This window comes from Pholis gunnellus (assembly GCF_910591455.1).
Source record: "Pholis gunnellus genome assembly, chromosome: 1".
NCBI lineage: Eukaryota > Metazoa > Chordata > Actinopteri > Perciformes > Pholidae > Pholis > Pholis gunnellus.
Window position 1 is genome coordinate 26,804,101 of NC_136528.1, and position 13,571 is coordinate 26,817,671.

Below are 13,571 nucleotides of genomic sequence, written 5' to 3' on the forward strand. Positions count from 1 at the left end.
ATGCCAGTACCGTATCAGTTGTATGTTATTCTCTCTCTACTTAACAAGGTTAGAACATTAGAATAAGCTGGCCTTTCCTGTCAAGGAGACACTGCCCACGTGGCCTCTTTGCTGCCATCTTCTGCTCACAGGACACTACAGCAAAGCAAAACGTCAGACAGCCGCCATCACACACGGGTGGCCAATGAACTCAAATGTTTTTCAAGCTCTGATATTTGATAAGAACAATAAAATTAAAAAAAGATTTATATCAACATAATTTATTAAATATTTATTTGTATTAAATTCAAGGATATAAGCTATAAATGACACAGTATGTAGGCTATATGGGAATATTATAAGGTTATGTAATTAAATGTGTAATTGCAAGAGCTTTAGTTTCGACACAAAGAAATGCATAGATATTTATGTGTTGATAATACAGTGTGTCAAAAGGAATATTTATTAATGGTGAGTGTCCTTTTTTTTGTTCAATTTGATATGTTATTAACAGATTATATCACGTTATTTTTCACCTTTCTTTCTGTTTGTTTCATCAAAATGTAAAGAAGTATTGATGAATACTTGTTGCCCAAGGTGGGGAAAAAACTAATCTTGGACATTTCTCACAAATCTGCGCATCGCTCTCATGACATTTGTTTTGAAGTTTTGTGATGGGCTATTTGTCAGCAGGGTTCGGTAGCAGAACAGCCAGAGTGAGACTGTTAGGCTCTGTGCTCTACACACAGTAACTGTCGGTTCACTTTATGTCCCACTCTCAGTGTCCCCATTTCAAAATAAGCCCCATTTCTAGTCTCTCAGTTCATTCATCAGCCACAGCAGCTTTCCAGCTTTGTGTTGGTTTTGTCTACAGCCTTAATAGCAAGTTACAGACATTAACTTTAGCGGTGAAATGTTGGCCTCTTAAACAGAGGTTTGGGTAACTCAAATACAACATCTAAGTGTGAAAGATTCGAGGAGAGCATACAGCAAAAAAGGCATACCTCACCTGCAACCTGTAAGGTCTGAAATGTTGAGTCCGGTGGAATCTTTACGTTTTCTTCATGTAAACAAATCTCATGAAAAGACCAAAACCAACAATGAATGGTAGATTACTTGTAGTCTGTAACCGTCGCGACGATAAATAATGAAATCATTACAGCAGTGATAACTTTCCAGTGTTTCAAAATCCCGTCTCAGAGTATTATAAACTATTGTGCAGTGTTTTGGCATCGCATACGCCTTTAAACGCATCAATCTCTTCATCAAACTGGACTTCCTGCTTCGTATTTCAAGTCTCACTGGGACCTGAAACAAAATGCCGCCACTAACGGGCCTCTTGCAATGTTTTGTTGTTGGTTTAGTTTTTTTCATTGGATTTTGTCGACAATAAGAAAGGTATGGAATACCACCAGATGTATCCTTTAGTGTGTGTTTACATTTTTCAGTGTGCATTTTAAAAGCTTGTGTTATCAAAGTTTTTTGTAAATGCCTTTTGTACATCTGATATTGGGTTTCCTACTGTATTCGCATTACAACTTGTTTTTAATATTAATAGTCATGATCAGGGATGATTTTACTCCGCTAGGTTATTCATTAAAGCATTTACTTGTTGTCTACTGACCTGTGGATGATGAAACAATATACAGAACAAAACACTATTTGTGGCCTAGGCAAAAAAATACTGCATTGTTTTTCTTTTATTCTTAAGATTTGTGCACAATTCAAAACATCTGAGAGAATTTTGGAAGATTTTAATGTTTTGTTTCTAAATGGTCCAATGGATGAAAACAATGGATGAAAATACACAAGCAAAAAAAAAAAGGACAACAAAAAAAGGAATGAACCAATTGACTACATGGCTGATTGAAAGCAATAACATTCAGAAAGAGACTCAGACTGATGCAGATTGTACTGGCCAAATCAGTGGCGAGTTCAATTGGAGCCAAATATAGCGCAGAGAAGGATTTCCATTAGGAGACTGTGATTAGAGTGTCCACATGTAATATCACATACAAATCGCTCTGCAATACATTCTTTTTGTATTTCCAATTTGTCCTTGAACATTCCTTCAACAGGAAAATCTGCCCGGTGTTGTGTATTATTGAAAATCCTGATCGTTAATGATTGTACATGACTGCTGACGTGGGTTTGCCTATTTCATTAATGGGACAGAGTGATGACAAAGCTTGCCTTGCCAGTGACCCGAAGCCTTATATTAGCTTACTGACTCAACACTTCAGATGGAAATGGAGGCTTCACCCCCCCCCCCCCTGCAAGTCACATACGCTGACAACCGAGATGAGAAGATTTTCTGTTCACTAATATGAATGTGTTTCCTAAATCATCAGTTCTTTTTTTCCCTTCATTAAGCTGTTTCCCACTTCTTACAGGGTGTAAATAGAAATAATAGAGTGTATCTATACTGACCGTTCTACTTTAAAAGTGATAGGGTCTCATAATAAAAGCCAACTGTACATTTTTGAACGGCTCATATGTTTGTTTTGTCACACAGACAGACACATCATGAGAACAGAGTATTAATTAGTATTAATTTAATCAGGGAAATGGTTTAAAGATACAATAAAGAACACATCTTCAGAGTAAATAAGACGCTGCAGTGTATTCCCAAAGTATCATGAGAAACTGAATTGAAATGTTACAGACAGAAATCAGGAGTTAACCACAATACAAAACCCACATCAGAACAGTAGTGAATGTTCCATCCCTTGACCTTTATATAGCACTGAAGAGTGAGATCTGTAAAAATGTGAGTTTTTACAAACAGGTAAGAGAAGAAAGGATATTCACAGATTCATATTTAAAGAAAAAGTCTGGCATGATTCCACATTTTTCTTATTATCAACAAATCCCATTAATGGACCAAAATTAACATGTTAGTCCTTTTCTCAAGACTTTCTTGCTTCTTTATTTGGTCTGTGGCACTCAGACGTGAGACCATTTGGTCAAACCAAAGATGGGGTCACAATCACAGATTTCCAAAAACAGCTGGGCTCTGTAAAGTTTTTAGAAAACTTTAGTCAAACAGGAGTGACCAGTGCATTTGTTGGGGACTATTTTCATCTGTGGATTACTACACATTTAATACATATTGAACCATTGAGTGATTAGAGCAGCAGGCTCTAATGTTATTGACTCAAAACAAACTACAGTGTCCTTGTTCTTTGTTATGAAGGCTCATGTCGCACATATGCAACAATGTGGCTCATCGATGTGTTTCTAGCTTTGGAGAATAATAAAAATAGATCTGTAAAAAATACTAGATATGGCTTTGGTTACACAACTAATACCTGTTGTTAGGACGAACTCATTGTCTTTTTGTGGGATTTGTTGACAGTAAGAAACATGTAGACTATCACAAGCCTCATCCTTCAGGGGAAATAAGGAGGAGAGGTCCCTGTTTATTGTTAAATATCAGGAGAAGCAGACACAATTTCACAGGAGGACACAAATGTTTTGGAAGAGCTTGTCTCAGACCGTTGGATACAACCTCCATGGCAACGCCGCCTCTCCCTCTCCATGCATAATTATTGCTTTGAATTTATGCCATTTCATTGCAAAATCCATTGGAACAATCTATTGAGAACTCACCAAATAAAAGCCCCCATGTATGAGACTGATTGAACACAGACAATGGAGAGAGGAGTGAATGAAAGCTCATTGAGCATATCGAACAAACATTTAAATTAGATCACATCAGTACAAAACTGTTTTGTGTGTATCTTCACTTTGTGGTTTTATACATGTAGCTGGAGGGGGACAAATCTGTGGATATAATAACAGACCACACAATCGGACGATGGGGCGATTTAGTAATAGATGAAGATTTGGGGGAGAAGCCTTGGCGGGGAGGAGAGTTTCAGATGCATTTGTTCATGCAGAGCAACAGCTCCATGCGCAGAGCGATGCGTGTGTGCCATCCGAGGGGGAGGATGCGGATGTAGCGCGCCACGATGGGCGGCCGCAGCAGGTTCTGCACGGACGAGGAGCGGTCAGAATTTCCATAAAACACCTGAGAGAGAGAGAGAGAGAGAGAGAGAGAGAGAGAGAGAGAGAGAGAGAGAGAGAGAGAGAGAGAGAGGAGTGAAAGGTCAGGATGGTTTCATGTAGACAGACACTAATACAGACTAAAGATAGTGCTTTTTACATTAAAGTTACTACAGTTAATATTCATAATTTCGATAATGATTATAATGTAAGGCTGCAGCAAATATTTATTGATTCATCAATTACTTATTAAATCTATAACCAATCAGAAAATAGTGAAGAAATCACGTATTCAAATTGCTTGTTTTGTCAACAGGCCAAAACCAAACAAGTTTTTATTCACAATGATGTAAATAAAAAAGAAGCAGTTTATTCTCACTTTTCAGAAGCTGGAACCAGCAAATGTTTGGCTTTTTTGCTTGATTAATGACTTTAAAATTTTTTCTGATTGTTGTTCAGTAAAACATATTTAAAACATATACAAAATTTGAAGATAACAGATTTCCATTAGATTTCAGATCAGATTTCGTCACATTTTTAAAGCCATATCCCTGTAAAAGTTTAAATATTTTCAAATTAATTATGTCATCCCCGTTTCCTGTCAGAACAAGACCAGTGGTGACCGACATGTCAAGCTTCACATTTTGTTTGTGCCACGTATACTTTTTGACTGGGTTCAACTGACCCTGTTGTTTCCAGTTTGGTCTTTGTAATAGATCCAGTTGAGTTTTTCGTCGGTGCGGTACTGAACGCTGTACTTGGTGATCCACTCCTCAGCGTCACAGCGGCCCTGAGTGAGGACCCCTGACACCACCATCACCTCCCTCAGGTCAATCTGCATCCACTGATTGCTGTCCTGGAACTTAGACAGCCAGGCACAGCTGGAGGAGAAACACAAACACTGGACATAATGCAGCAGTTTGGCTGCTTTACAACACATGCACACATGGTTCAGTTTGACTTGTTGATATTCTCTTAAAGCAGGTAACATAGATGTGTGTAAAGGTGCATAACTAGAGCTGGTTAGATTCCCTTTCTCCCAGCAGACATTTTGACTCGGCATAGAGAAAGCACAGGTGTTTCTGATAACATTAACTACGGCTCCGATTCAGGTGTCCCAGTAAGTCATGACAGTGTGATGGAAGTATTGTCGTACATGTGCTTATGTATATATTTCTTATATTCACTCTTTTTACTTATATTCTGTGGAGGCTTTCATTCTTACCATTCTTATCTATTTATTCCCTCCTTTTGTATAAAAATATACTGAGTTAACGTTTCTCTTCATGCATTTCTTTTCTTAAAGAGCCAACTTAACACCAGGCTAAAAAAACACCTGTGTTTTGCTGCCTTCTCTGGTTAAAAAGTACTCGGTTACACCTGTAACCACGCCCAATAGTGATGTCATGGGGTCTTGAAGTAAACTTGTACACCGCTCCAGGCAGGTGAGAAGCCAAGCAGAAGAACCACCGGAGGTCAGCAAACACTTGGTTTCCAGGGATTATTAAGATAGCTGATATGCGCTAACGGGTTGTTATCACTTGTTGCCATGGTAAATATTCACATATTCCGTAGCCTGATGGAGAGCAGTCAGACACCATAGTCGGTAAGTGAAGCCAGACTAACATCAAAATCAGCCATTTGTGTGTTTTTCCCACACTAACTGGTCTCTTGATCGCTGACGGCACAGAGATACCTCGTGATATCGAGGTCCTTATACTATTGGCTCACAAGCCTTGTTAGAAGCTGCCACCAAACCTCAGATATCTTTCACAGAGATAAACAAACATTTTGGACCCGTCAATATTTTAAAAATGGATAATTGACAATCATAATACTTTTTTTCGGAAAAGCGATAATCTTATTTGTCCACTTTCTAAAATCTGAGCATATATTATTTTTGATAAATATTTGTCTATATATACATATATACATAAATGTTATCAATAGAACCTTAAATATTCCAGGGGAAAAGCAGAAAGCCTTCAACACTTCACATAACAGCTCCTCAGAGTCAGCATATATATAATAATATATTTATTGAGCATATATATTCTTGCATTGCCCACCTTATTTGTATCTAAATGTTTTTAAGCAAGAGCATATTGGCCCGTCAGCCTTTGATCTTACATAATGAGAGATGGGTTTTAATCTCTCTCTTTGACTGCATTTTTTCTGACACTGTTCCTAACAGATGGCAAGTGCCCGACATTTGTTTATTAGTGTTAGAACAGTCGAACATCTCTGCCAACAACATTTTTGTGAGTTCAAATTCAAACAAATATAGCTTTTGGCAATCTCAACATTCACTGATGGAGATTAAAAATACATGCAGCTATTTGGCACTTTTTGTGGAGAGAAAAGTTTACACTTTGGCGTGTACCCACCCGAAGCCTTGAGTGTTGAGCCGGGCCTTGCTCGGGAGCCACGAGGAGAACCAGCCGGTGTACTGGTCCTGGCTGGAGCAGGTGATCTGGTCTGGACTCACTGATCCGGCCTCGAAGCCCAGAGGCTTGTGGTACGGACACTCTGCAGGAGGATCAGAGACAAAGTTATAAAACAGAGGTCTCACTTTAATCTCTTTTGTATTTCAGTTGATGACATGTCTAGGTCACCACCCCGTTAGAAGGAGAACACAAACATGTCTGCCAACAGCTAAGCAGTAAAACACGGAGATGTGAGCAGCAAATGATCATCACAATAAGCCTCTCTAGGTGCTTATTTCTCCATCCCTCCATCCTCACCCCTGCCCACTCCCATCCTCACACCCTCCCGCTTCCAGAGCCCCCGTCGTTAGCAGACCCAGTGTGACCCATATCCCATCCTAAAAGCCTGCAATTTAATTCTCCACAGTGAGAGATCAGCGATGTCCATTAGGGCGGCAGGCGGACAGATGGCCATGTTCTACCCTCGACAGAATTAGCGCCGTGTTGCTCCCATGTTTTGATCTGTCAATCTGCCGTACCACTTACAAAACCACACCAGAGCAAGTCCTTTGTTGACTTAGTAAATACACATTATAAATGCATGAATGGGAGAGATGAGGGAGCTGCACATAACTGAGTTTTTTTTCTCCCTAAAATTTCAGAAATAACATCTGTGTGATACACGGAGCAGAAACCTGCTGCGCTTTTGTTTACTACTGGCTTAAGCCTATCTGGCACAGGGTCACATCCTATCTAATCCCCAGTATTACAACGCATACAGCAGCAGCAGCAGCAGCAGCGCCTGTGTGAGTCAGGAGATAAGTGTTTACATAACAGTAATGCGGGTGACTCCATAGAAGGCCTTAATGTATTTCAAGAGTGGAATAAAACATATTCTGATGTCTGAATTAATGGGAAAACCGAGTGGTGCGGCACGATGGATTGAGTTGGAATAAAGTCAGAGGCCGTGCAGGAAAAGTCTGTCTCACTCATCATTTATCATCACCGGGTCCATGTCGTGGTGATTGCCGGTTTCTGTGATTGTGCAATCGGCAGAGTCTCCTATGAGCACCGTAATCTGAGCATGACGATCTGAGATCTACTGTACTTCTTCCTCCTCTCCGTCCCCGGTTGCCATGTGAATTGTGGCTCAGTTGACACACATTGACTAACTGAGGGAAACACGTTCACTGCACATCTCTGCCTTTCTCTTCTCATCGAGCCATGATTCAAGTCTGATCTTTATATCTCAGGCCCTATGAGGATGCCATCAGGGCTTTCTGTTTGTGTTTGTTATTTTGCTTCGCGGGACATCTCAAAAACAGGTTTGCAGATTTCACAGAGATTTGGTGGAAAGTTAAACCTCAGATTTCCATCTGCTGATGAATATGATGTGAACAGCTACTAATGGATCATTTTGTCAACGGCTGTTTCCAAGCTCAAGGACGAATGAAAAAAACAATCTGCCAAATATTGTGTGTATTTCGCTGCAGACCACATTTTCGTCATCTTCTCTAATGATGTCCAGTGGAGCATGTCCACCCCTGTTGCGTCAAATCTGGAGTATAATGCACTCGTGCATGTGCACATGCACATATGGAGATTCTCCTACTCTCGGCCTCTATCGCACACATTACATCTCTCCATCCATCTGCATTGTAGATGATTCATGGATTATTGATTATTGATCTACAGGAATTTAACCAGCAGCTGTGTTGATAGTCGATTATTTGCTTAGTTTGAATATGTGCAGTTTAACTATGTTTCATATTCTGGTAAATTTACTTTCTTTGGATTTCATAACCCAAACAGAAATATGTGTTGGATTCACAGAAAATAAAATAAAATCGTCAGTTGCAGACCTATTGTATTGTTCACTAGATTTCCAGCAGGATAAAAAGTCAGATATACAGCGTATGATTCTTGTCCTCGTCCACTCTCTCCGTCAGCTTTGTGTGTTCATTATCTGAATCAAACACTGACATCACAATTAAGTCCTTGTTACAAGTACTATTATTAGTTTAATGATTCAATTTCGTCATCTAATCAACAAAAGTCACTTAATTACTAGATCAAAGAGTGGCCTCATTAGAAATGAGAAAATGTGTGCTCGGTGTGCAGTAAAGTGCACATGTGATGTGAAATTCATCAGGAATGGTAAAAACAAAATGAATAGGTATATTTCAAAGACAGTTACAGACTACTGGCACAAAAAGAAACAGTGTTTCTTCAGAGAGGGCACGGTATAGATGGTTCTTACCTGGCATGCAGTCCACCCCTCGCACCATGGAAGAGCCGGTCCCAATGGAGGAAAACTCAGTCGGGGATTCACCCCCTTCACAATCACATTTGCAAGACCTGCTGGTCCACGCCTCAGACACTTCCGCCTTGTACAAACACACACAAACTAAATTTAATAGATGCAATCCAAAGTAGTGTCATCAGAAATGGCAAAGATATTTGCATAATAAATACCACTATCTTATAATACAGCTGGTTTGCAAAAAATAATGTAAAAAGAATCATTTTAATATGAGTGAAAAGACAATGATGCAGCAAAGAGACTGAACCTTATAATGTGTCATCTCAGTAGATTTCCAGTGATTTAAAAAAATTAAAATCAATTGACCAAAGTCAACTGTAGAGAGGTTGCTAAATTTAAAATTGAGATGTCTCTGGTGTGGCCGATCATGTTTAAAAAACAAACAACTGTGAGCAACATTTTTTGCAAACACTACTGATTTTAACACTCTCTAAGTGTTCAGTCATCTCTGATATTAATCTGAGTTTTTTTCGTACCTCCTGAGCATGAATGCTGATGAGCACTGTTCAGGCAGATGGACAGAAAGAAGAAAAAAAGACTGTTAGGACACAGTAGTCACCCAATCTAGCAAACAAAATCTGTGCATCAGTCTGTCAATGTATCCACATTAAGAATAGGCAAATAAACACAACACAGACACAGAGAATCAAGTATAGTGTCACCAAGGAAAACCTGCATGATAATCTACACGATTATTGAGGAAATGTGATATATTTTTCTCAGTTAGGAAGTTTGTCCTTTGACATCTGAGTTTCAGAGGTTTTCTTCAGCATATTGTCCAGTTTGAGGTGATTTAACTCCTGATGTTACAATTCTAAATCACACAGATTATGGGTTCACAACTCAATAGCAGCACAAGGTGAAAAAGAATGAAGTCGTACCGTTAGCTCCCAGAAGCAGGGCCAGCAGGAAATGATGCACGTAGAGAGCCATCTTCCAACCTGCTCCGAACCAGAGGACACCAACTGTAGACTGAGCAGCCGAGCCACCAGCAGTGATAGGGAGGCTGGATTACAATAATCCACGGGACACTAATGGCCTTACCTAATGCCTTATCTGACAAAGCCCCTCCTACAGCTGTTCACCCACCACCATAAACGACCACCATACATTCTGGAAATTACTGCACAGCCACAAAAGGTCAAGTCAAAAATCCTGCACTAAAAAACAAAAGCCAGTGAGGTCAATGTGACAGATTTGGGGTGTGTGTGTGTGTGTGTGTGTGTCTGCTGGAGGGTGATGGCTTATGCTGGGACTTGTGATCCATATAATTGACCAGAAGGTCGAATAGTATGTCCTTGTATGTTTGCTGCACTTCGCATTTGCATTATCAGATTAATTATAATATTTAAGAAAGAAAATAAGAAAGAAAGTACAAGAATTTTATTTTAATAAATGTATATCATTTAAATGTATTTAAAAATAATGATACAATTAGAGCCCAACTGATAAGACAGATGATATTAGCTTCCACTTATATATTGTTATATGGTGGCCAATACTGTGTATAGTAACAAGAAAGCTCTGCTACAGAATGTTTGAGATCATTTAGAAACACTAACAAGTTAATTTTTTAACTGTAAGAGTCCCACTCAGAACATATATTGCCAAATTAAAAAAAAATCCAAAATGCTTGATTATGTTATTTGTTTATGTAAAAAAAAGATCATATCAGCTGGTATTGTTATCAGATTATTTTTTAACTCATTATCAAAATCATTACTGTTGAAAAACAATTGGAGAAAGAAAACAATTTAATTATTGGATAGTCAAATGAATATTAGACACCATTAAACAAACAAAGAAGTTTACCCAAGAATCAAATCTGCAAACATTTCAACATCCCAACTTAACTCGAGGAAATCTACAAACTTACAGCTGAAAGTTTCTAATTATACTGTGAAATGAGAGAAAAGCCTGTATGAGTTTATTTCTCTGGTCATAATAATTGTAATGAGGTAATGTAATGATATGTAATGAGGGATATGTAATGAGGGAAAAGCCTCAGTTTTTTCCCTTCAGAATAACAAAATAAATGTATTTACAAGATGTAATCACATATCTCAACAATAAGACCACACACAGCATTCAAACTTTGTAAACAATATTATCTTATATTAAAAATACTTTTCCATCGTCGGGTAAAGACGTCTCAACGCTCACTGAGGGTTTCACAGCCTGCCAGGTGAACGTAATCAAGCCTAATTAAGCAAAGCTGTCTTCAATTTGTGTTCATTAAAACATCCTTTTCACTCCTCACACACTCTCGTCTGCCATGCTCTCGGTCCTGCTGTCTTTTTGAAAAAGCTGCTGTAAATCTCATCAGTTAATTTCTTTTTGCAAGTGTTAAGGCTGAAAAGGCAAAATGAAGGTTCCTGTCCGAACTCCGCGCAAGATTCCTCCACAAACAAAGAAAAGGAATCGAGGTCACTCGGCTCTCATCTACAGAGCTCATAAAGAGGTAAAAAGCTGTTCTCCACCTGATTATGCAAAGCAGGCCTACATTCTCCCCCTTTGAAGTGGAGGAGAAGACTTGCATTGGACGTGTGGTGCTTAAAAATGATTGTGTTTCGTGGGATGATTTTAAATATTACAGAAGGTAAAAAAAAGAAATCCTGTCTTTCCAAGTGGACTATGCAGGTTGCAATAAGTAAGATCATGAAAAGGGATAAGTGCAACCCACCTGAAACTTTCATCTCTTCAGCAGGCCAGTCCGGCTGGGATGAGGACTCCAGACTTCTTGGCCAGTCGGCTCAGTTTTCCCAAACCAGTCCTGCTCAGACTGGTGAGCTCAGAGGCTTCCCGGCTGTCCAAAACCAACAGACTAAAAGTGATCACTCTGCGGGAGATCAGTGCTGCTGTCACACTCGTACAACGGAGGATTCGTACGAGAGCTGCTGCATGAAGAGTTGGAAAATGTCAATATTTTACTAACTTTTATCATTAAAGACTTATTTTTTAATCCGTTGCCTTCTATGCAAGTATTTCATGCTCATGCCATGTCAGTAAGTACAATTAAATGTAGTAGCCTACTCTCCACAAGCGGTAAGTTACAGGTGATCAATTATGGAAGATTATTAATGACAAATCTGTTGTTTAACAGGGTGTAAGGATGGGTTTTTAATGCAAATTCCTGATTTATGGAACATGCTGAAATACTGTTCTCCTTGGTTGCATTTTTGGCTCATGTAGTTTATTCAGTGGGACATGCCTTATGGCTAGTTTCAGTCTTTTATAGAAGATTAACTTTCACCTTCAGGTCAGATCCAGTAAGCTAAATGTCAGCTCTGCATTCAAAACGTAGAACTGCTGAACGTTTTAACCAAGCAGCTCATGATCATTTCTCAACCAACCAAGTAGGTTTGTTGACTAAAAATTCTCATGACCATCTGGTTGTATAGAAGACTTATGAGAAAATGATGCGGATTATCACTTGATTTATTACCTCAGTAAACATCAGTTTATGGTCTCAATTGCTAGTTTAAAGTCTTCAATACAGAATGATCAGTTAATAAAGTGTGGTCCCCATTAGAGTAAAATAGGTGCTTTCACAACTCCAAAAAATATTTGCAGATATCTTAAACCTCATGACTAGTCCGTAATGTTGTGCATGACGTTGCTTATGTGTAGCTTCCCATTGGATATTGGTCCAACGAAGCGTTTGAACACTTTATTCACTCACACACTGCGCCAGAACCCCTTTTCTATTTCTTCTTCCGTCTCATCCTCTACAATAAAAGCACCAGAAACATACACAGGAACACTGCTTCCTAGATAGCTCAGTACTCAACATAATAGCTTACAATGGCAACAGTGCTGACACATGGCTAAACTTGCCGGAGGGTCCATGGGCAATAGGAAATACTACGGTAAGCTTCCGCGAGGACACCGCAGGTCGGGGTGGCGTTGTTAGCTGTAACTATATGAGAGCAGTGCAGAGCTGCGGTCATTAGCTAGCCAGGGCACGCTCACATTTACAAGCATGCACTAAAAGATGTGTGGCCGACTCCGCTATGTAAACAAAGCAAGTAGTATCTCGGATTACAACACACACTGAGCGACACTTCATTCTCTGCTCAGGTTTACTTTACTCCACTATCATTACAAAGCAAATATTGATGTTCTGCTGTATTACTGCCTGGATACCTACATGAGGCACAAACGATTTATGAAATGAGTCATGGTGGAAATGACTTGATGAATATTTGCAGAGGTGGGCTATTTTCAGGAGGAACAGCTGACTGGCTCTCCATCCTGTGATCTGGTGTCGATGCTTTAAATCCACCTGGTGCCTCCGCCTCCTCGGTGCGCTCTCCTCTCCTCCTCCAGCTTCAGCAGCAGCTCCTGCAGCGTCCGCATCTTCTCTGGAAACACTTTCACCGCTAATATTATCTTTCCTTTTGAACTCAAACCTCCTCTCAGCCTCACGTGGAGGACACGTACATAGCGAAACATTGTGATCGCAGCTTTGATGCAAGTCTTTTATTTGTTTTGTGTGCATCACATGGATTGCGCGTCCCATTCATGATTTCCGGATCGCGCGCATACAAGCTGCAGGTAGGAACAAAATAAAACAAACACTGTGATGATGTACTTGCTATGCATGCATATGATGCGCAATGAGCAACCTTTCCCGTTTTGATTAGTCCTCATGGCTGCGTTATTGCATCATGCGTTGTGAGGTTTTTATTTCGAAGCATAATGTTGCACATTTGTTGATCATCGATCAATTGGGACCCCCACAGCTCACATGGGTCAGAGTCAGAGATGACCCAACATAAGACAAAAAAGTGAACCTGGCTGCTGTGATGCCAGACTGGATAAAGCGTTTCTAG

General features: G+C 39.6%; 1 protein-coding gene across 1 annotated transcript; it reads right to left on the bottom strand.

The window, feature by feature from the left end:
• Window positions 1-3,859: 3,859 nt before the first annotated feature.
• rs1a (retinoschisin 1a) lies at window positions 3,860-9,752 on the bottom strand (the record flags this gene model as incomplete). Its single annotated transcript, XM_079166208.1, has 6 exons — window positions 9,618-9,752; window positions 9,213-9,238; window positions 8,674-8,800; window positions 6,375-6,516; window positions 4,673-4,868; window positions 3,860-4,012 (listed from the first exon to the last, which is right to left on the bottom strand). The coding sequence occupies exons 1-6, from the start codon at window positions 9,667-9,669 to the stop codon at window positions 3,860-3,862; spliced, it is 696 nt and encodes a 231-aa protein (XP_079022334.1). The 5' UTR covers window positions 9,670-9,752.
• Window positions 9,753-13,571: the final 3,819 nt, after the last annotated feature.